This window comes from Fistularia commersonii, chromosome 35 (assembly GCF_037954325.1).
Source record: "Fistularia commersonii isolate RoL2024-O1a breed Wild chromosome 35, RoL_Fcom_v1.0, whole genome shotgun sequence".
NCBI lineage: Eukaryota > Metazoa > Chordata > Actinopteri > Syngnathiformes > Fistulariidae > Fistularia > Fistularia commersonii.
The window spans coordinates 3,485,203-3,506,193 of NC_141318.1; the positions used below are offsets into that span (position 1 = coordinate 3,485,203).

The 20,991-nt window shown below is 47.7% G+C and overlaps 2 protein-coding genes across 2 annotated transcripts in view; one reads left to right on the forward strand and one right to left on the reverse strand.

Annotated features, from left to right (window-relative positions):
* Positions 1 to 765: 765 nt before the first annotated feature.
* On the reverse strand, positions 766 to 6,603 carry sstr5 (somatostatin receptor 5). The gene is made up of 5 exons (XM_086142348.1): positions 5,744 to 6,603; positions 3,800 to 3,940; positions 3,441 to 3,713; positions 2,343 to 2,489; positions 766 to 1,054 (listed from the first exon to the last, which is right to left on the reverse strand). Exons 1-5 carry the CDS (start codon positions 6,305 to 6,307, stop codon positions 863 to 865), a joined length of 1,317 nt encoding a protein of 438 aa, XP_085998474.1. The 5' UTR covers positions 6,308 to 6,603; the 3' UTR covers positions 766 to 862.
* A 13,036-nt stretch (positions 6,604 to 19,639) lies between these two features.
* Positions 19,640 to 20,991, forward strand: part of pkd1a (polycystic kidney disease 1a) — a 49,491-nt gene continuing 48,139 nt past the window's right edge. The window contains exon 1 of the mRNA XM_086142892.1: positions 19,640 to 20,207. Coding sequence (XP_085999018.1) covers positions 19,921 to 20,207 — 287 coding nt within the window. The 5' untranslated portion in view covers positions 19,640 to 19,920. The remainder of the gene's footprint in view (positions 20,208 to 20,991) is intronic.

Genomic DNA, 20,991 nt, shown 5'->3' on the forward strand with positions numbered 1-20,991 from the left:
CACAAATCACCAGCTCAGCCAAGGAATGCAAAGAACAGCCAGGGATTATTTTACACGATGGTTGTCTTTAAGTGGAAAGGTGGTCCCGTGAGTTGAACGTTAACTTAGAACCCTCACAGGAATTCTTAAGAGCTGGTGTCTGCTGCTGAAATTTGTTGACTAGGACGTGGTTCTACACAATATATTACAAAACTACTGTAATCTAGCCGCAAGTTTAAAAGATAGCGGTATGTATTAACCTCAAGTAATAACTGTAGGTCATTGATCTGAAGAACCCTGTAGCATCAAGCAATCACCAGAATCCAGGAGTAATGTACACACTCTTTCATAAACATTTCCTCAGCAGGCACACGAGACAATCTCTTCACATGTCTGGACGGATGGATAAATAGGAATGGAGAGAAGCAACATGGAAACGCTTCCATCCATGTGGAGCCATAATGAGAGCTTGGCAAAAAAAAAAAAAAAAAAAAAAGGCACTAGCTGGTTTGAAGGGGAACAGGGGGCGCAATGGCTGGCCGACTTGCGCGAGTCAACACAGGGAATATGCTCACCAGGTTGTTACACCACGACAGAGCCTAAATTATGCAATGCATTTAGAATGAGAACGCAAATGTGTTGTGAGAATGAGGTCCTCGATGGATTTTCACGTAGCGTCTGCTGAAATAGGGTGCCGTCTCCGCTTTAAACAGCTCGCCCCCCTACCGATTTTTATCACTCCGATGTCATCAGGTTTCTCATTTCCACCCAGACCTCTTGAACACAGCGAGCGTGACTCTTCAGTTCTTTAATCCTGCTTCTTAAAATACCAGTCGTCCAAAGTTGGGGGGCTGGGGGGGTCCTGTGCCCTGCTGGGCTACTTTTAAGAAGTGGACGGGGTTGCCAGGGCAGTTGTGACAAGAGTCTCCGCACTTGTTACCATGGAGGTTGTTTTGGAAACAGCAGTAGAGTTGATGGGTCCCGGGAAACTCACAGAAGACGGACAGGTGGAGATGCAGCAGTGAAGGTCTGCAGCCGTGTGGGAAGTGGGTGAGCCTGGAGGGTGGGGTGTAATCTTCAAACAGGGAGGAAAGAACAAAAGAGGACCAGTCATAAGAGAGGCAGGATTTGACCAACAGAAGGTAGAGAAGGAGTGGAGGAATGTTGATGAGGGAAAGATGGATGGGATGATGTCAACCGAAAGAATATGAAATCTTTTGCTGGTAAACGTATGCAGAACGACTGTAAAACCTGATTACACAGGTTCAGGAAAAGTCTTAGCGGGCTCATCCAGAAAATGGGATTCGCCCAACCTGAGTAATGATAGTCATGTTGAATGATCACTTTAAGGTGGACCTTCGTGGCAACCCTCTGCGTCTGTCTGGGTTTTCTCCCTAACAACACTGCAGCTCTGCAAGTAGTAATTATCTGCATGTGGAGGGAAGAGGGGGGGGGCCCTTCACCGCCACACATCAGCGTCAAGCAGCTTATTGAATCGATGGTCATCTCTGAACCTTCATCCGGAGAGACGTCGTGGCAGGCATGAACCCCAGGAGGCGAGGAAACGGCAGACCCCAACGGTTTCACCCCCTCCCCACCCTTTTCGGATATTTCTGCCCAGGTTGACGCAGAGAGACACGAGTGATCTTTACCATTTTGGTGTGTTCCTGTTTCTAAGCAGCAGAACCTGCAAGGACCTTCTCTCGCACACTCACTATTTAAATGCTGGGCCAAGAAATGAGAGTTGATTTCCTCCAGTTTGAAAAATGACCAGCAGAAAAAGCCCACTGCCTTAATGTTTATGTGGATGCGGTCATTTTGTGCGTCCAGGAGTTTGGAAAAAAGGCCGAAGCTGGCTTTCGCTTCACATGCTCCGAATGGATTAAGGTTTAAAAAAGGCCCACAAGAACCAGAAGGGAACCCTGGATTCATATAACAATTAGCTTCTCTTTGCATTCCGGTGGTACGAGGAGGAACAGGTCGCCCTCCCGCCTTGAAGCGCGGGGCGATACGCATCCATAATTAAGCTCCTCTACAATGACATGTGCGACAAGACGTGCCCGGAGGGGGAAGCCATCGCTTTCGTAACCTTGAGCCGTCTGTAGGACCTGTAAGAGAGTCTCATCAGAGCCTCTCCGTCGGTCTGATCTTCCTCGCCGCTCCTGAACCGGAGATCTAATTGGACACGGTGAATGACTGAATCTCTTCCTTGGTAAATCTCGTCTGCCCCTGCTTACAGAAGTTGAGCTGTTCACACGTCTCTGCAGTCTGGATCTAAATGTTTGATTCTTACACCCGCAAAACTTTGCAGCGAATATCTTTTTGGGATTTTAAATTTGTTCCTCAGCTCACATGAACAGTACCTGGCTGCTCTGGGGATCGTGGTACACCTGGTTATGGAGCGAGACCAGAACGCAGTCGTTTGGCGTGGACTTGTCGGTGCGCGGCGCGCTGGGGTCGCCGTCGTCCACGCCGTTGGCCTTGCACCTCACGCTCCTGACGCACAGCACCTGCGTCGCCAAAAGAAACCGCACAGTGTTTTTGCTCCTTGAGGAGGATGGCGGTATGAAACCACTTGACCTTCCTTCATGCCCAGACAGTAAACACACATCGGTCTTTGTGGAAAAAAGGAGAGCGGCATCGAACAACAAATCTCAGTTTTTAAAAGTGTTCTTTTTTCCTCAAGGTTCCCTATGCCATGAAGAGTGACCCTTTAAAAGTCACGACTGTCTGTGGGCCCAGGGTGTTAAAACAGCCCCCCGATATTGTGACTCCCTTCCCACCAGTGGGAAACCTCCCACCCAGCCGCCGCGTACAACTCCGACCTCAAATCCTCAGAGGAGGAGCCTCGGAGTTGAAGTCGGAGATCAGACGAGTCCTTTTCGCTTGGTTTCGATTTGGTTTTTCCGCTGCTTTTTTTTGTGATCTGATTCCTGCGACAGTATGAATGAATATTCAGGACGAGGGGTTAGTAATTGAAAGCTGCATACTGTGGTGAATACTATTTCTTTCTCAAACTTGTACTTCAAAACATATTTCCGCAGGGTTGTTCACTTCAATTTTACTAATCACAAAAGAAGAAAAAATTCATGCAAAATGTGTTGTATGATTGTTTTTTTTTTTCTTTTTTAATTTTCTGCATTTACCTTTAGGGTACATGGATTTTTTTTCAACAACTTGAAGACCCTGCAAAATTAATTAAAATTTTCAAGTTTCAATTAGCTCTTTGCCACCGCCTCAGGCTTCACCGCGAAACGTGACGCCATCCTAGGTCTTCCTCGGCGAGAGACGCGGTTGAACTGACCGACTTCACCTGCCAGACGACTGGAGGCGGCACTTCAGTAGCCGCTGGAGGAAACAGGGTAGGCCCGTAATTTACTCTGATCAGGGGCTCGGCTCCCCCCACACACACACCACACACACACACACACAAAAGGCATAAAAGCTACCCAACAGCCTACTTTTCTGAAGCTCTGCTTGAAGTTGTCGGACAGGAAGCCGTAGAGCAACGGGTTGGCGCAGGAGTTCGCATACGACAGGATGACGGCGAAGAAGTAGATCCCCGCCGTTTCGCTGGACTCCGGGATGATGACCACCAGGTTGACGATGTTGATGATGAAGAAGGGGAGCCAGCACAGCACGAACACCACCACGATCACCACCACCATGCGAGTCACCTTGCGTTCAGACCGGCGACGCTTGGTGAAGCCCGCCCTCACGCCCGAAGATTTGACCTGCGAGGGAAGAGGCGCCCGGCCATCGACCACGATTGTCAGAAGCAGCAGGAGGAGGAGGAGGATCTTCAGGGGCTTTCACGCACCTTGATGACGATGAGCAGGTAGCAGAGGCAGATGATGAGCAGCGGCCCGAAGAAGCCGACCGTCGCCGTGTAGAGGATGAACGCCGTCGACCAGACGTCAGTTGGCTCCGGCCAGATCATGTTGCAGGAGTTGAACGTGTCCTGACGGGACAGGAGAAGTGTCTGAAATCTGCTGTTGACAGATAGCGGAGAACCAGCCAGACCTTTTTGTTTTGAGACGGATTCTCTCTAAAACTTTCATTCGTTCATCGTCGATAACTCCTCTACCGCTCATGTGGTCTGATGTTTCACCTAGACGTCACAGCGTCACCGAGACTTTGCAACCGTTCACCCTGTCATTCGCACCCAGGGACAATTTGGAGTCTGCAATGAACCGTCCGACTGCTTTTGGACTCTGAGAAGAAGATGGAGAACCTGGAGAGAAAATTTAGGCCAGAATCCAGGCAAGCGCCGCCCCCTCCCGGTGCCTGTGAGCAAGATAAGTGGTTAAAATGATGAATGAATGGGGTGGGGGGCAAGACTTGAGTAATGTTCAGAATTTCTCAAAACGAAAAACCTTTCCAATCTTGCCTGATGTGTTGTCTTGTTCACAACAGTGACGGGTCTCAAATCTGAAGACAAGCCGAGCACTCAGGTACATTGTGATATATTTATCACCTCCTGTGCCAACGGTTTATGCCGCCTTCCTGCAAGGTAGTGTCGCCTAACGGCAATATAATGCCGTTCCTTGGGAAATGTCCAGCAGTTGACATGGCGCCTTGCCTGGTGGCCCCCTGCCCGGCCCCTGGCACGTGGGAGCAAGCCTCGGTCTAATAAGGCCGACGTGAAAGAAAACACGGGGCCTGGCTCTGGTCCCGCCGTTTCAGTACGGCGGTGGAGTGGAATTGGTTAATAGCACCCGCACGATCCCTGGTCTTTATACGAAAGCTTGGCGTTTTCCGCTCAAAGGCAACAACCTGGATGAGACAAAACTCGATTCTATAGAAACAAGTCTGGAATCCGGCCGTGGCGAGCATTCCCATCGGGAAAACGTGTCGATTTGACGGCCAAAAGCCCAATCACGACTCAGCAGCAGAGCGAATCCAGCGCGCTACGATGGTTCGGAAAGCCGTCGACCACTCTCACAGCTGCGTTTCCACGATTGTCCTCCCATTCTGATAAGTGCTGCAGGTGAAAAGAGAGCGAGTGTCTCGGGTCCTTACTGGTTCTTAATTGGTTTATCATACGGTGAATAATGTCTTTTTTCCTAGACCTCTAATCTCCCGGTCTGAACAAAAGGCAGCGAGTGCCGCTGCAACATAAATAGTTTCACAGGAGAACCTGCAGGAGTCGGCCGTGCGTGGGTGGCTGTCGGGAAGAAAGTGATTGATTTTTTTTATTTGGCCTCAGCTCGCGGTTGTTCTGGTATTGTTTCACTACATCTCTCCGTCTGTCTGTGTGTGTGTGTGTGTGTGTGTGTGTGTGTGTGTGTGTGTGTGTGATAGATTTAGCTTTACTTTTGAAAGTCAGCCTTGTTGGCTGCCCTGCAAAAAGCTGCACGGATTATGGTCCAACTAAAGGATATTGTTTTGACAGCCGCCACTAAAAGGCCAATGGCCTCGATTATGTGGACAGTGACTCCAACCGACCTGCGCTAGATTGTGTGTGTGTGTTTGATACACTGAGGACTCAGTGTCACAGCTTCACAGCTCTGCACAATGCAGTCAATGACTCACAGGTGTGTGTGTGTGTGTGTGGGTGTGTGGATGCGTGCGTGAGGGTTAGCAAGAAATTGAGGTCAAAATGGGGTTTGAGTTTTGGGGGGGAATACCCCTTCACCTCTTAGTTTAAAGACAGTAAATAGACTGTGTGTGTGTGTGTGTGTGTGTGTGTGTGTGTGTTAAATGAACACATTTTCATCAAGTCCCGCCACTCTTTCGCGCAGGAGCCCCGCCGGTTCCGTACCTGCACGTCGGAGAAGATGACCACGGGCAGCACCACCACGAAAGACACGGCCCACACCGCCGCGCTCACCACCTTGGCCACGCGTGGGTGCCGCCACCTGGTGCTGCGGATGGGGTGCACCACGGCCAGGTAGCGATCGACGGACATCACCGTGAGGCAGAAGATGGAGGTGAACTGGTTCATGGAGTCCGCCGTCATGGCAACGCGGCACAGGAAGGATCCGAAGGGCCAGTAGGAGAGCACGTTCTGCGTGGCGAGAAAGGGCAGACCCACGATGTACAGCTCGTCGGCCACGGCCAGGTTCAGGATGTAGATGTTGGTGACCGTCTTCATCTTGGCGTAGCGCAGCACCACGTAGATGGCCAGCGTGTTTCCCGCCAGTCCCACGGCGAACACGGTGACGGAGACGAGCGCCGTGAGCAGCGTGCTGCCGCCGCGGAACGGCACGCTGTGCGCGGACGCGTTCCACGACGCGTTGGCCACGCGTGGGTCCGACAGGGACGGCGCGGAGGAGTTCGCGTCCGAGGACAGGGTCGTCCACTGGGTCCCGTCGAGGGGTTCCATCTCGCGTGGACAGACCTAGAAGTTCCGATCGAAGGGATCGCTTACCTTTTTGGCGCGCGGCGCGTCCGTGGCACCACCGCGCGTCCGCCGCAAGAGTGACGAAGTCGGGGATCTCTGTCACGGATGAAGCCGTGTTTCTTTCCCCAGAAAAAGCGTCACGGCGTGCCACGGGACGCGGCGCGGAGACCGAGCCGTGGGTTTTTACGCATGGCGAGACGCGCTTCTACAGGGACTCGCTCTCTGCCGCGGAGTGGGTAGGCGTGTTTGTGCGTGTCGACCTTACTAAAAAAAAAAATCGTGCCGCAAACCAGACGTACTGTCCACGGGTGACGACGTAAACCAAACACGATCAGCCCGTCGATGACGTCCCGGCCACGCGTGTTACTTTCACGCGCCTCGCTCTGTCCGCGGTGCTGACGGGGCTGCGCTCCAAGTCCGCGCCGCGTCGTGTTCCAATCTATTTTGTCGTTCAAAACGCGGACGGAAATTCTTCCCCTAGTGGCAGCGGGGGGCAGATCGATCCAAATATTGATACCAAAGTCGGTATCCATATCGGATCGATACTGCAGTGATTAGATTTTCGCTTACTTGCACGCACGTTATGGACAAAAACTAATGTGCAAAAGTAATATGAAATTTTAAAAAAATCCTACTTCTTCAGACAAAAATTGTGCAGATTTTATGTTTGCAAATAGTTTATTGATCCAATTGCAAACACTGAGCGAGGTGTCGATTGTTTTTTGTTATTTGCCCAAAATCAAACCGTGTTCGGCGATCATAATCACGGTCGACCAAATGAACGGGAAATCACAAACATCATTCGGTGACGCTGGTGAAAATTCAAATTCTCAATCACATTTGAATATTAGTGATGCAATATTTTCATAAATCCTGACACTCTGCCCTGCAGATGCGCTACTTCTACAAGTGGAAGGCAGTGTCTATATCCGCGGTAGTGGGACCGTATTTACTTGTCAGATCGATAACAAAAACTACAGAAAGCACCGCGCCATCTCGTGGACGCAAATGTCAGAACGACGTTTGTTTACGCAAAGAGTTGTTGGTTCGATTTCCAAATTGCGCGTCACCTCCATCCCGGAGGTCTCCTGTACGCACAGAGTACATTTTTGCGTGCCTCGCTTGATGCATTGCAGTATTTTATTAACACATTGTCTAAAAAAGTCGTTTTTTACTCGTTATAATTGTACCTGCAACCCAAGTCGGTGCACCGATTTGTGCGTGCTCTGACGTGCACGTCGGGGCGCCCCTGGGATAGACTAAGAGGGAAACACAAGAAAGCTTCTGTTGGCTGAGTGTGACGGACGGAAACGCGCAGGGTATCGAAGTGTCGTAGACATACGCGCACACACACACACACACACACACACACACACACACCGGAGCCTGTTTGAAAAACCTGACTGAAAGTGATATGACACTTGTGATATTCTGCTTGAAAGTTCCAATTTATGGGTTTATTAGAAATAGACTGAAAGGATCAGGAGGCTGAGAGGATCCAGCTTCTTTTCCAGACTCCTCAGAGCCCGAGTTGTCCTTGAACACCCCCCTCCCCACACACACACACACACACACACAGACACCGCCACCATCCCAAACCCCATCTAATGCCTCTTCCTCATTAGAATGCAAATGTTGGATACACTTGAAAGATTCTCAATCAAAATAACAGCCATGCGACGAGATGTATTTTATTGATCCCAGGATTGGGAAAACAGACAATGACAAGCTAAGATAATAAGATAAAATCTGAAGTTATAAAAAAGTGTAGAGTATGTTCTAAAAGTGTCTATACATACAGCGGTGTGATAAGTGGAAAATAGGGGTTTTTGACCAGGAGCAGATGCGGGAAAAAGAATTAAAAAAAAAAAAGACACAACCTAGTACAAGACGTAAGTCATAAAATTACAGAATATCGAGAAATATTGATTTATGTATACTGTATCTACAATATGCGGCGATTTCAGTCAGTCTCCTCCCATGAAGCGCCTTCACACCTTTCAGTTTCAAAGCATTGGATTTTATTCACACACAGACACAATCCTTCACCCAAGGTCATTGGGGTGACCTGAAGGTCATCCCTGCACACTTTGGAGGTGGGAGTCAATCACAGGGCGTCTTTTACAGACATCCAACCAGTCATTGTCTCATTCCCACGATTAATGGGTCTTTAAATGAATCTACCTCGTGGACCGCGGGAGGAGGAGGAGGAGGAGGAGGATGTGATCATCTGATTTGGGAGCTAATATCTTCCTCTTTTTTAGGTCTGTGAATGGCGGCGCGGAAACATCGTGCCAGACGGCCGGGCGAGCTGCTTTCCCCACGCGGGGGGCCTCGGAGAAAGACCGCCCGCAGGTATATGAAGCTTTTCTAGATACGATTGCGTTGCTTCATGAAAAGCCTCCAGGCGGACCATTTAATGTAGACATAATGTTCCCCGGCACCCCCAAACCCCCCTCGCCTCCATACGGCACACACCCCATAGTGATCAGACAGGAAATGAATTCCGTCTGACTACATTCACAGCCATTATAGACACAATAACAGATTTGCTTAAGCTGTGGAAAGAAATCTATAACAGCGATGCTATCAGGGGAACAGCACTCACCATAATGTGTGTGTGTGTGTATGTGTGTTTACCTCATCTTGTCACGGCCAACTATTGACAGCTTTTTGCCCCTGAGAACATTTGCAGCTGACTTAACTCCTGCATGCTCAATTAAAAAAAAAAAACGAAGAAAAGGTTTTGGTTTGGAGGATGAAAGTGCATGATTAAATACTTTAGTAAAAATGGTAACATTTTAGTTAAAGTGTTCTCTTATTTTTTAATAAGTAAGGAGGGTGAAGTTTCAATGATCAAATATTCATTGTTTTCAATAGTGTTTTTGAATGCGAATTTCTTCACACTGCAATTGCTGTTTTTTTTTTTTCTTCAAGAGTAAAAAAAACGTTTATTCAATTTTTTTCCCCTTTTGTGCAGACAAGAATGAGATGTATCACTGGCGAGCGACATGAGGGATTTTCACATTATTATTCTCGTACGGTTCGGGATTTCGACAAAAACACCGTAACATTCACTTTTTGATTAAACTTTGGACCAACTCTCTGCCCTATAAGACCCGATGTTCATTTATTTAATATTTATAACACCAGCCCTTTGAATGTCAGCTCACCTTCAGGCTGAAGAAGCGTCAAAAACAAAGTTTTTTCCCACGGATAATTTCAAGAAATATTATTTATTTAGGCGTTCCCTGAATATATCAACAGGTTGCAGCTGTGCCGATTTTGACTGTGTCGAATTCTCGCATCGCTTCAGAGCTATTAATGTTCAACCTTCAGGCACCGAGCGTCTCCCGGGACCGTTTGGCAAACAGTTGAAACATTCAGATATCTGCGGCGTTCCAGCCGGCGTCGAGGTGTCTCTGGAATGCACTTGACCCCGGTGTTGTTCGTCTCACGTCGCTCAAAGCCTGGAAAAAGACACTTTTTAAGAGCCTCTTTAATTGGGTCTGAATTCGGCACATTTGTCTGGTCAAAAGCTGAAGTGACCTAGACACTAGAGCAGGGATGGGCAAACTATGGCCCGCAGGCCACATCCGGCCCGCTGGTCTTTTTAATCCGGCCCGCTAAAGGTTGGTACAGAATTCATACTTGATAAGCATGATTGGACCATTGGATGTGGGAGCACAAACAGGAGAATATTTCATTTTTGAAGCTACTTGAGAACACTTGAGAATTTTCCTGAGCTGAGTGACACAGGTTGGCTTTGTGATTTAGCATTTCCTGTGGACATACTGACACATATGTATGAGCTGGAAGTGAAGCTACAAGGGAAAAAAACGGTTTGTGCATGAAATGCAAGCAAACCTCAGAGCCTTCAAAACCAAGCTGGTTTTATTTTCAAAGCAAATGTCAGATGAGCCCGATATATACTGTTAACAAATGTGTTTTTTTTTTTTTTTTCATGTATCATATCTTGTGCTGACCCGGCCCGTTTATAAAATTTTAAAAGCCATTGCGGCCCCTGACCCAAAAAGTTTGCCCACCCTTGCACTAGAGTGTACGGGGGGGCGTCAAAACACCAGGTCATCCTGCAACTTCTTCATGATTCTTTCTCAAAAGCACGGAGTTTTCAATGCCTTTTCCCCACGTTCTCTGCGCTGCATGTCTGTGTGTGGATATATTCCTATCAGGAGGAGCGAGGAAGTCCCAGCTTCCATCCTGACAGGAGATCCACTTTCTAGGATCCCTTTTTCCAGATTCCAGCTCCGACAGGGAGAAAAGAAAAAAGCTGTGGTCGTGACATTTTGTTCCTTTACATTTTGAAATAGTGCCTTAAGGTGGTCCTTTTGTTTTCATGGCACGGCTCGCTTGTAGATATTAATTGGAACAGCTCTGCAGAGCGCCGGTTTGAGGGACATTCAGTCACTAGTCTGGAACACCGTTCTCAGTGTCAGGAACAACCAAATATCTCCTGTCGTTTTTTTTTTTTTTTTTTTTGTTTTTTTTTTTTTTGTCTTGCAAGCTGTTTCTACCTCCTATCTCACCGGTTCTAATATTTTCCTTGATCTCATTTTTGCATCCGCCGCTCAGTCCGGCCTGCCTGATTCCTTTTGAAACCTCTCCTGAACATGGTTATAGAACGCTGTGTGATATATCAAGATTTTCGCCCGACTCTCGGCATTTATCTGAATCCACCCCCCAACCCTCGCCCCCGCTGCTAATCCCCTCAGTTACTCGTCCTGAGCTCTTTGTCGTCCTTAGACATCGTGAGACCGTGGCAGTGGTTCCCTGGAAATATGATAAATATGGAGGGGGAGATTTTAAGCAAATAAAAAAAAAAAACTTTTCATAACCTCGCTCTGTATTTGCAATTGTATCAACAAACTGTTTGCAAACGTGAAATCCGTACAAAATATTACTGCAGAACTAGGATTTTTTTTTAAAAATTCAATTCTACTTTTTCTCTTCGGTTTTTGTCCATAACATAACAAGAAAATAGACTCGGTTCGTCGTCTTGAGGTTGTGTGGCCATGCTTGGCTCACCTGCATTGTTTGTTTTATGACCTTCCCTTAGAAACAGGGCTTGTCAGAGTTTGTTGTCTATCTTTTATTTAATAGGACCAGCCGGCCGACATGACAGAAACCATGTAGTTTGGCCACGTCTATAAATGGAACCGACTCCGCCGGATAGGATTTATTAATCACCCGAGCAACGCGCCTCATTAGGCTCTGTCAGGCATCAGCGGATGAGCGGCCGGCGAAACCGGGAACCTTTTCTGTTTCCTGTAATCATTACATTCATCCTCGACTTCTGGGTTACTTCTATTCCCTCAAGGGGAAACAACTTAACACGCACATGCTAGTTAACATCTTATTGCCAGGCAGGTAATATGTGTGTGTGTGTGTTGGGGGGGGTTTGCCTGCGACCACAGCAGCAAACCCCCCGTGGTGAAGCTATCACACAAACCAACGTTTGACCTTACCAGCCTGTCAAAGGGTATTAATGTACCTGTGTGTTGGTGCGTGCTCGCTGCAAGTCATTTACAGATGGGTTTGCTTCCCTTGGCTTCTCCAGATATTTTTTTTTTGTCTAAGCAACTTTCGCCTTTTTCCCCCCTCTCGGGAACACGGAGTTGAAGTTTGTGCAGCGGGAACAAGCGAAAATGCTGCGTTTTGCGCGCTCCGCTCCAATCGCAAATTTGTCCGACCTCCTGCTAAAGGAGGCGCTGCGATGCCAGCCGCTCGCTGACCCGCAGAAACCCATCCTGATTGGCTGCTTCGCACCCAGTCGGGCTCTAGCTCGATGGGGTAGAAGAAGCCGAAATCACATCCAGGCCGGCTTTGCTCCTCCGTCTTCTGCAATGGAGCCACATGACGGCGCTTTCACTCCCTTATCCTAGCAGCCAATCAGATGACTCCTTCTGGGTCAGTGATTAGCTGGAATCCATCAATATCATTAATCTCTTTGTCAATGACAAGCGATGTAGAACATGGAAGAGATGAATGTAACAAAGGAAGAAAAGGTTACGAAGTCCAACTGGCCAATCAGATCATCCGATGTCAATACGTCCATGGCAGAAGATTGTGTGAATCTTTTGTGAGGACGTATTTATCTGCTTTAGGGCCTGAGGTAAACTTTAAGCCTGTCCATTCATCACAAACCGGTCCATTTCATAGCCATGGCAACCAAGGTCACGGCACATACACCTCCGTTTAAGATATCGGCTTTTCTTTTCGGAACTGTTCACTTCATGAACAAAATATCGAGTGGTCTGTCGGTCTTCCGTGTCAAGGACGTTTCACGTAAGAATGGCAGCATTATAATTCTGTAGGGAAATCGATAATAATGACAATATGTCATTCACATCTAAAGACAATTCAGTATTTAACTATTCCACTGACTTGTTTTTGGACAAGTGGGAGGAAGAAGGAGAACCCGGAGAGATCCCGCGCAGGAGAACGTGCAGAGCCCCTCGGTGGAAGATCCACGGTCAGCCGATGGGAGCCGTTGCTGAGCAGTGAACCACTGCGACGCCTCACAAGGTGACATCATTATTTTGAATATAATCTGCGCCATCGTGAATTTCTCCTCAGTGGAACTCTGACATCTTCGCTTGTTCCTCGGAGAAGACGATTTTCTCCACCTCCATTTCAAAAAGCCGAGCCCCATCAGCCCTCAGCCGGTTGCTGTGAATGAGTTCCTGCATCCGCTTCTGTTTCGCACATTTCCCTTAAAAACCCCATCGACATTTTATTTTTACCTATACCCGGGACTTGGTTGATGCCGGCGTCTTATTATTGACCTTTTTCTTTTGCACTCTCCTTCGGCTTCTCATTCATTATAACTGTATCAGGAACACTGCTTAAGAAAAAGCCTTTGTACCAGCGGTGCCCGATACTTCGATCGCTATTGCGGGTAGATTGCATGGTATTAAAAGAATATACATCAGCCTATCATCCGTCCTCACTATGACAAGGCCAGCCAGTCTTACGTATCAAAATCTTGTGATGCATGGGTAACTGCACATACGACGGTTCTAAGTGCTACAAAACTCTAGCATGCTAGCAAGTTATCTAGTTATACTCCAATTTATTTCTCTTAAACTTAAGAAAGGGTATTAAACTGAGTGGGGAAGCAGGACCACGTAAGAAGACAAAAACTTAGCACTTCCATAGGGACTGGGAGGAGGCCTTTTTTTCTTACTGTGTCTTTTTCAAATTGCATTAGCCTCATCTGCCAGTCTACCATCACAAAACCGAAGAAAGGAAATGCGGAGCGGCATTTTTGGACTGTTCATAAAGACTACGACACTTACTTCCCTCCGAGAAGCGAGCTGAGAAGGAGAAGGGTGAAGGAACTAAAATCACAAATGTCCACTTATTTATGTGAGATTTTTTTTTTCCCACATGAAGATCATGAAGTCGAAATACCGTTCTCCCATGTCCGATGATCATTTGGAAGTGTGTTTGAGGCTGGCTAGCAGTAGCTACTGTCCGGACTCTGCGTCCCTGGCTGATTCCATTCAGTGCAAGTCATCGGAGTAAGGTAATGACCAAAAATGTACAGTTGTATTGTGCAATACGGGTTCATGTCGTTATTACACCAACATATGTTGTAAATATAAAGAATTCTCAATATATTTATCAATAAATATATGGTTTACAATTTTATAGTCGGTAGAACATTTTGACTTGGACATTTTTTGCACTACCCGACTACTTCCATCATTATTTTGCACCACCTCTACCTACCGCTATTATCCGTGCAATATTTATATTATATTTCTACATTCTTCAGAACACCTAACTCGCTATCATTTTACGACCCAAATCTGTTATTTCTATACTCATTCTCTGCACAAGGCATTTCTTTTCCTATTTCTATATTTTGCTTTCTAATGTTCAAATTTTCTTTAGTATCCATATCCTCTATTTTGCATATTCTTTTCTATAACGTAGCTCCTGGGAAAAAAACAACAACAAAAAAAAAAACACGCTCTTAATGGGCCTTGTGCGATGCTTTGCATCACATCTCCCTCCGCCGGCTGCATCCCGTCCCGGTGAGACCTAATGGTCCGCTGCAGTGACAGTTCCCACAGGGGCCCCGGGAGTGGAGCCGAGGTGCGTGGAGTAAATGGCACAAGCTGCTTTATTTGAAAAAAAAAAAAAAAAAAGTGGATAATGAGGTGAAGGTGAGTGTAATGTAATGCGGCGGGTGAAAGCAAAAGCCGCTCCTGATGTCATTATCTGTTCCCTGCTGCTGCCCCAACTCGGAAAATTATATATATAACAGTAGTTTATATAGTAATCTGACCATTAACATATTTACTCTCTTCTTGGAGGACTAACTGCAAATGTAGCACTCATAAGGCATCATTCCATTCTTATCCTCGTCATTTTGATCCTTATTGTCATTCTGTTATCTGTTCCTATCCTCGTTACTGTCTTATATTTGTTAATATTGTTATTGTTGTGTTGCTGTGACAAACAAATTCCCCCAATGGGGATCAATAAAGTATGATCTTATCTTGTCCGACTTGGTCGTGAGGTAGTTGGGTGTGTGTCGTCCACCTTCCCCCCGGCCTGCCTGGGTCCTCGCTAGGTGCTCCGTCTTCTTCCCGCCGGTCCAAAAAACAGCCGATGGCGTGAAAGTAAGGCCGAATGGTGAGATGTCTCTGTGATTGACAGCTGACCGGTCTGGTTTAAGCCCCGCCTCCTGTCCTGGGATTGGCTGCAGCGCTCCGGTGACCCTGTGCAAGATGAATGTATAATGAGTATAATACCGTGTAAGCTGCAGAGTGACATTTGTTATTTTTTAACACAAGCAGCCAGATTGTTTGACAAGCCGTCTCTCGAATTTGATACGCAGTTTTCCTCTTTTCTCTTCCTGTCTTTTTTATTTTTTTTCCCTTCTCACCGTCACCTCTTTGCTTCTTGTGCGGGGTTGCCTTTGAGAGACAACCAACGCAATCATGCAGACAAAAGAGAAGCTAATTCAGGGAACATCTCTGTCGATCCAAAAAAAAAAACCTCAATAGCAGCAGTTATGAAAGACAAGCAGACTTTAGACTGTTAAACCTTTGGCTGCTGGCATTTGACAGCCTCATGCGGTTCCCCTTCATCGGATTGATTTTTGAATGTGTTAACAACCTCGCCCTGGCTGTACCCCATCCACACTTCCCAAAAATAGAGGCTGACAGAATAATCACAGGGGGGTCAGGGAATTGGGAGAGCAGAGACGCTCAGTGAAAAAAGTACTTCAGGCCCTGGTCTTTCTTTTTCGCGGGCAGGAAGTGTCTAAACACACAAGAGTTTTTGTGAGATAATGTAACCATTGCTGTTTTTATGGAATTGTAGCGGTCTGACCAGATGTTACGTTCGGTCGTTCTGTCATTGATTCACGTGTTGGTTTTCTGCATCGCTTCTCCTGTTCACATGGTCGAAGGGGGCAAGAGCCAATCCCGCGTGACACTTGGTGCCCGGAGGCGGGGTTTAAGCCTGACACAGCTGTCAATCACAGGCTGGTGGGTCAGGACCAGTGATCTGCAGTCAGGGGAGGCAGGATAAGCCGTGCCTCACTTGCCAATCTTGGAAAGAAAAAAAAAGTAAAAAATATATTTAACAGTGATTTGCACTATAACGGTATTTTTCATTTAACTTAACCAGTTTTAGAATGAATTCACTTTTACTGTTCGGATCTTGAGAAGAGATGTGAGGTGAGGTCGTGGACTGCTGAGCCTCAATGTAGAGTGTGCAATGACAGCTGACTGCTGACATGCTCTGCACTAAGACTATACTACTGTCGCTGTTAAAATGTGTAAACACTTTTGTTATATGAAGTGCATTTCCAATGTGCAGTGTTTTTTTCTTCTTAACAATTGTATGTGTGCTACTAGTGTCTCATGCTGAGCGATCATAAAACGGCTGCGAAGATCCAGGAAGTGAGGCAGGCAGGTCTCCTGCCTCACGATAGAGGGCGCTCATGATTCCAGGGACTCCTCGGCTGCAGAATACAGTACCTCACTGCATCACTGGTTGGGACACCCCATTTTTTTGGACTCTGAGAGGAAGACAAACTTTGACTAAATGAGGAAATATCTATAATGATGTGATGACATGTTTTATTTTGAAAAGCTCCACTCACCCTCAGCTCTGAATACTATCAGAAAACTCAATTTAGAGAATATACAGGACTGTCTCACAAAATTAGAATATTGTGATAAAGGTCTTTATCTTCTGTAATGCAATTAAAAAAACAAAAATTACTTTTTCATGATATTCTAATACTTTGAGATAGCATTTTTGAGTTTTCTTAAGATGCAAGCCATAATCTGCAATATTAATATACTAAAAGGGTTGCAATATTTCAGTTGATTGTAATGAACCCAGAATGTATGACATTTTTGTTTTTGTAATTGTATTGCAGAAGATAATGAACTTTATCATAATATTCTAATTTTCTGAGACAGCCCTGTAATGTGTTTTCTGATCGGGCCTCAGAAAAACAATCCAATGTAGTCAGAGTTAACCCCTCCACCCTGGTGTAGGTGGGGGCTGTACAGGTTACAGGTGTTACCGCGGTTACGACGACCACCGCGGGTTGGGCAAAGTCGGGTTGAAGAGGGGTTTTTCCGTTGTGATCCACCTGAACTTTTCACCTCGGAGTCCAGTGCCCCGGGGCCCGGCTCAGAGGTGATTCGGAGTGACAGCTGCAGGCGGCTCAGCCCGCCGTATCCGAGTCGGGCCAGGCTCGGCCCGCAGGAGGAGCGGGCGCTCGCCGCACGTCAGGCGTAAAGCGGGTGACGGGGACATCGGGGGACAGCGGTGTCACCCGCCGCGTCGGCAGGGAAACGGTTATTGTCCAAGACTGCGCGGAGCGGAGGAGGAAACCTGGTGGACGTGTCGGGGAGGCCTGACGGCCGCCGCCCTCCTGACCCGTGTCGGCTCGGCTCCCGTCACTCGACCTGATCTGACCGACGCACCCGGGCGGGATTTCTAAAACCAACTTTTGTCTCGTCTTATTTATCCAGGCAGCTCTGTTGGAAACAGGAGGTTAAGCGAAGACTGAAATTGTCCATATACTTGGAAACACGGCGAATGATTGGATGCCTCTATATGCGGCACTGCGATTGACAGGTGAAGCCCCGCCTCTCGCCGTAAGCCAGGACGGGACCCCCGCCCAGCGTCTGCTGCCCCGTCTCTGAGTCTTCATCACCTTCATCCCCCGTTCACTCCTCCGCTTTCTCCTCAACCCCCTCCTCACTCGCCCCCGCTCTTCCTGTAGCCCTACAATAACACAGACTGAGGCCTCAGTAAGTGCTGTTTTCCTGGCCCGCCTGGAAGACCTTCCCCAAAACCAAACAGAAGCCGGGGCTCGTTTTCCCTCCCGCTCCGACCCGGACCGGACCAGACAGATCCAAAAACCAGGCGCCCGGTGAGCTGCGGAAACCGGGCCTTGTGGAATCTACTTTTTTTTTTTTTTTTCAATTTCGACCCTCCTTACAATAATTTATTCGACAAATATTGCAGAATAACAGAATTGCATGAACGCAGCTGATTTGAACGAGTCGACCCTGAACACATCACCGCCTGAACTTTGTGGGTTTTGTTCGTTTATTATTTTAATGTTTGAGACCGAAGAGAAAAATGAACCAGGTGAGCCCCCTGCTGCTCCCGTGGCCCCTCCAGGAGACACCAGTTCCAGGCCAGACAGCTCATTATGGGATGCATGTTCCTTGGTCACACTACCAGTTGCATTTGTCACACATCGCCTGTCCTTATCATAAACCTCTATTATGAAGCGTCATAATTCAGTCACACAACACATTATAAGTCTACTTAAGCTGACAAATATCTCAAGATAAAGCAGGTGGGCCCGGGCTTTCCCAGATTTCGGCTGTAAAAAAAAAAAAAAAAAAAAAATCCAATGGCAACCGTGTCCCCCAAAGGGCTCCATTTCCAAACTGGCCTGCCCCTGTGGGTCCACCGGCAGGGGGCGCCACGGACGCCAAAAAACCCTGGTTTTTGAAGGATGCAAAGCTGCGACATCAACCCCCACCCCCTTTTCTGCCCGGGGTTACTCTGGGCTGCACAGGAACCTCGGTTACAACAGGTCGCGGTTTATTACCAAACGGGAACATTTCATTCATTTGGAAAAAGTGAGTTCTTTAAGAAAAATAAATGTACACCATATTTTCCAGACTTATGAGCACACCTGAATATTAGCCGCACCGGCTAAAAATAACTAAATAAATATATGTGTACATACACAGGCCGCACTTGTCTATAAGCCGCAAGTATCCACGTTGTAACATGAGATATTTTCACTGAAACATTTCTTAAACTTTTAATTAAATACATACTGGAGATGCAGTGCCGGTGATATGACTGATGAAAAACATTAATAACAAATTACAAGGAAAAGTCCATCCATCCATCTATTTTCTACTCCCGCTTTGTCTTACTCCGGCTGATCGCTATCTTGGTCTAAAACCATCAAAGTCTTTGTCCGACCTCAGAATTTCACAGTAATTTCATCGGTCCGATGTGACGAGGGGTGAATAGGGCATATTATCCCCCAAAAAATTCTTAGCCACATCATTGTTTAAGCCACAGTGATCAAAGAGTGTGAAAAAAATAGCGGCTTATAGTCTGGAAATTATGGTGTTAAATAATGAAATCAAACCCCAGAGAGTCGGTAAATGTGGATGCTCACTTTGTAGAATACTTTCTCATTTCTGTTCTTTTATTCCCCGCAGGAGGTCAAAGGGGCAGCCAATCCCTGCTGGGCTCAGCGGCTGAGAGGCGGGGTTTAACCCGAACGTGTCACCTGTCAATCAAAGGCCCACATTGGGACCTCCAGCTCTCAGCTCCCTCATCACACCCACAACTCAGGTAGTCCAAGTCCACTGTTGTAACACTCTTGGAGAACCTGGGGAGAACCCAACCAGGAACCAGGAGAACATAGAGATAACATACAGAGACGTGGTGGAACACAGGGAGAACCCAAAACTCAACCATGACATGGAGAGAACATACAAATAAATACATCCATGGAGAGAACCTGCAGAGAATTCGAGCAGGAACCAGGAGAACATCGGAGAAGATCCCAGGCAGGGGATTCTTGGAAATGTTTCTCCTCACCATAAAACCCGCCCGGATGCGTTTCCTAATTTCGCCTCTGCGCATCCCGGAGAGGACAACGTTGCATCAGCGCCGGGGTCCATCCTGACAGCGGGAAGGCTCGATGTCCACCAGCGGCGCTTCATGGAACTGCAAGAGGAGGAGGAGGAGGAGGAAGTTCTCCCAAACTTTTTTTTTCACGTCTGGAAAAGGGGTGAGAGGGAAAAAAAAGGGATCTTGGAGAAGCTCCGTCAGAGTTCCAGACCGAAGTAGGACCGAGAGTACAAGTCAGGGGGCTGAAAAGACGAGGAGCAAAGTTGGCTTGTTGTTTTTTTTTTTTTCTTTTCCTTCTTCTTCCACAGTCTCCTCACATGAAAACGGGGGTTTTGCGTGTCCGTCGTGCGCGTCCTCAGCTCCCCGGGCCCCCGAGCGGACTTCCACCACCCGAGGCGATGCGATGCGAGTGAGCTATGCCTTGTGGAAATGGACACACTGCATCCACGCGAAAACATGGCGTCCGAGTCCCGGGGCTCGGCTTCTTCTCCGGCTTGCTGCTGGCGCTCTGCTGCCTGGAGGCCCGGGGCTCCGGCGGCCCCGGCGGCGGCGGGACCTGCGGCCCCTGCCCCGCCAACTGCAGCTGCGCGCCGGCCGGGCCCCCGGCGGGGCCCCCGGCGCCGTCCTGCGTCGTCAACTGCTCCGGTGTCGGGCTGGAGAGGGCCCCGGCGGCGGGCGACATCCCGGCGGCCACCAGCGTCCTGTGAGTAACCCGGAGCCCAAACTTCTCCATCTGTTATTATCATTGATTCTAGTAATAATATTAGTAGTAGTGGTTGCATTGTTAACATTTTACCCCCATGCAAAAACAACTTTTCTGGTTCGTTTTGTTTTGCACGCATACTGCTACTTCTTGCAGGACTTTATGTTGTGTGCGCGTCAGTGATGAAGGTGGAGGTCAAAACAAACAAAAAGAAAAGTATTGACATGATTATCTTTTGGGTTGGTGGCTTCGTACCTGCAGTACAAGCCTTTACACCAGAAATGATTCTCATGCCAGACCCAAAGGAGGAGCCGCATTGATGGGATTTCTGTTTCTAGCAAAGAAATGCAGATCGGCAACCGTTCGGCGAAAGAGTCGCCCGGTGCTTCTCCGTTCTGTGGCTCCGGTCGGGTCAGGTCGGACCTTCCGGTGGGTTCGCCGTGGGGCCCCGGGGAGCTGCTGGCGGATGTTTTTGTAATATTTCCTGCCTTTTTTCGCAGACACACGCGGAAAAGATGAATCTGTGCTGAGTAACATCTGGCAGACTTGTGGATCATGACAAAAAAAAAAAAAGAGCCCAAAATGCTATTGGGGCTCTTTTTGTGTTGGCTGACGTTGAATATTGCAGTTTTTATGGCCTTGAACAGAAAATTCCGTCTAATGCCGGACATCTCTTTGCCCTTCGGGCCACAAATCGGGGAAAAGTTTTACCCACGGAGACACACGTGACGCCCGGATGAACACATAAGCGCAACGTGAACCATATTTGCGTGGAAAGCACCGG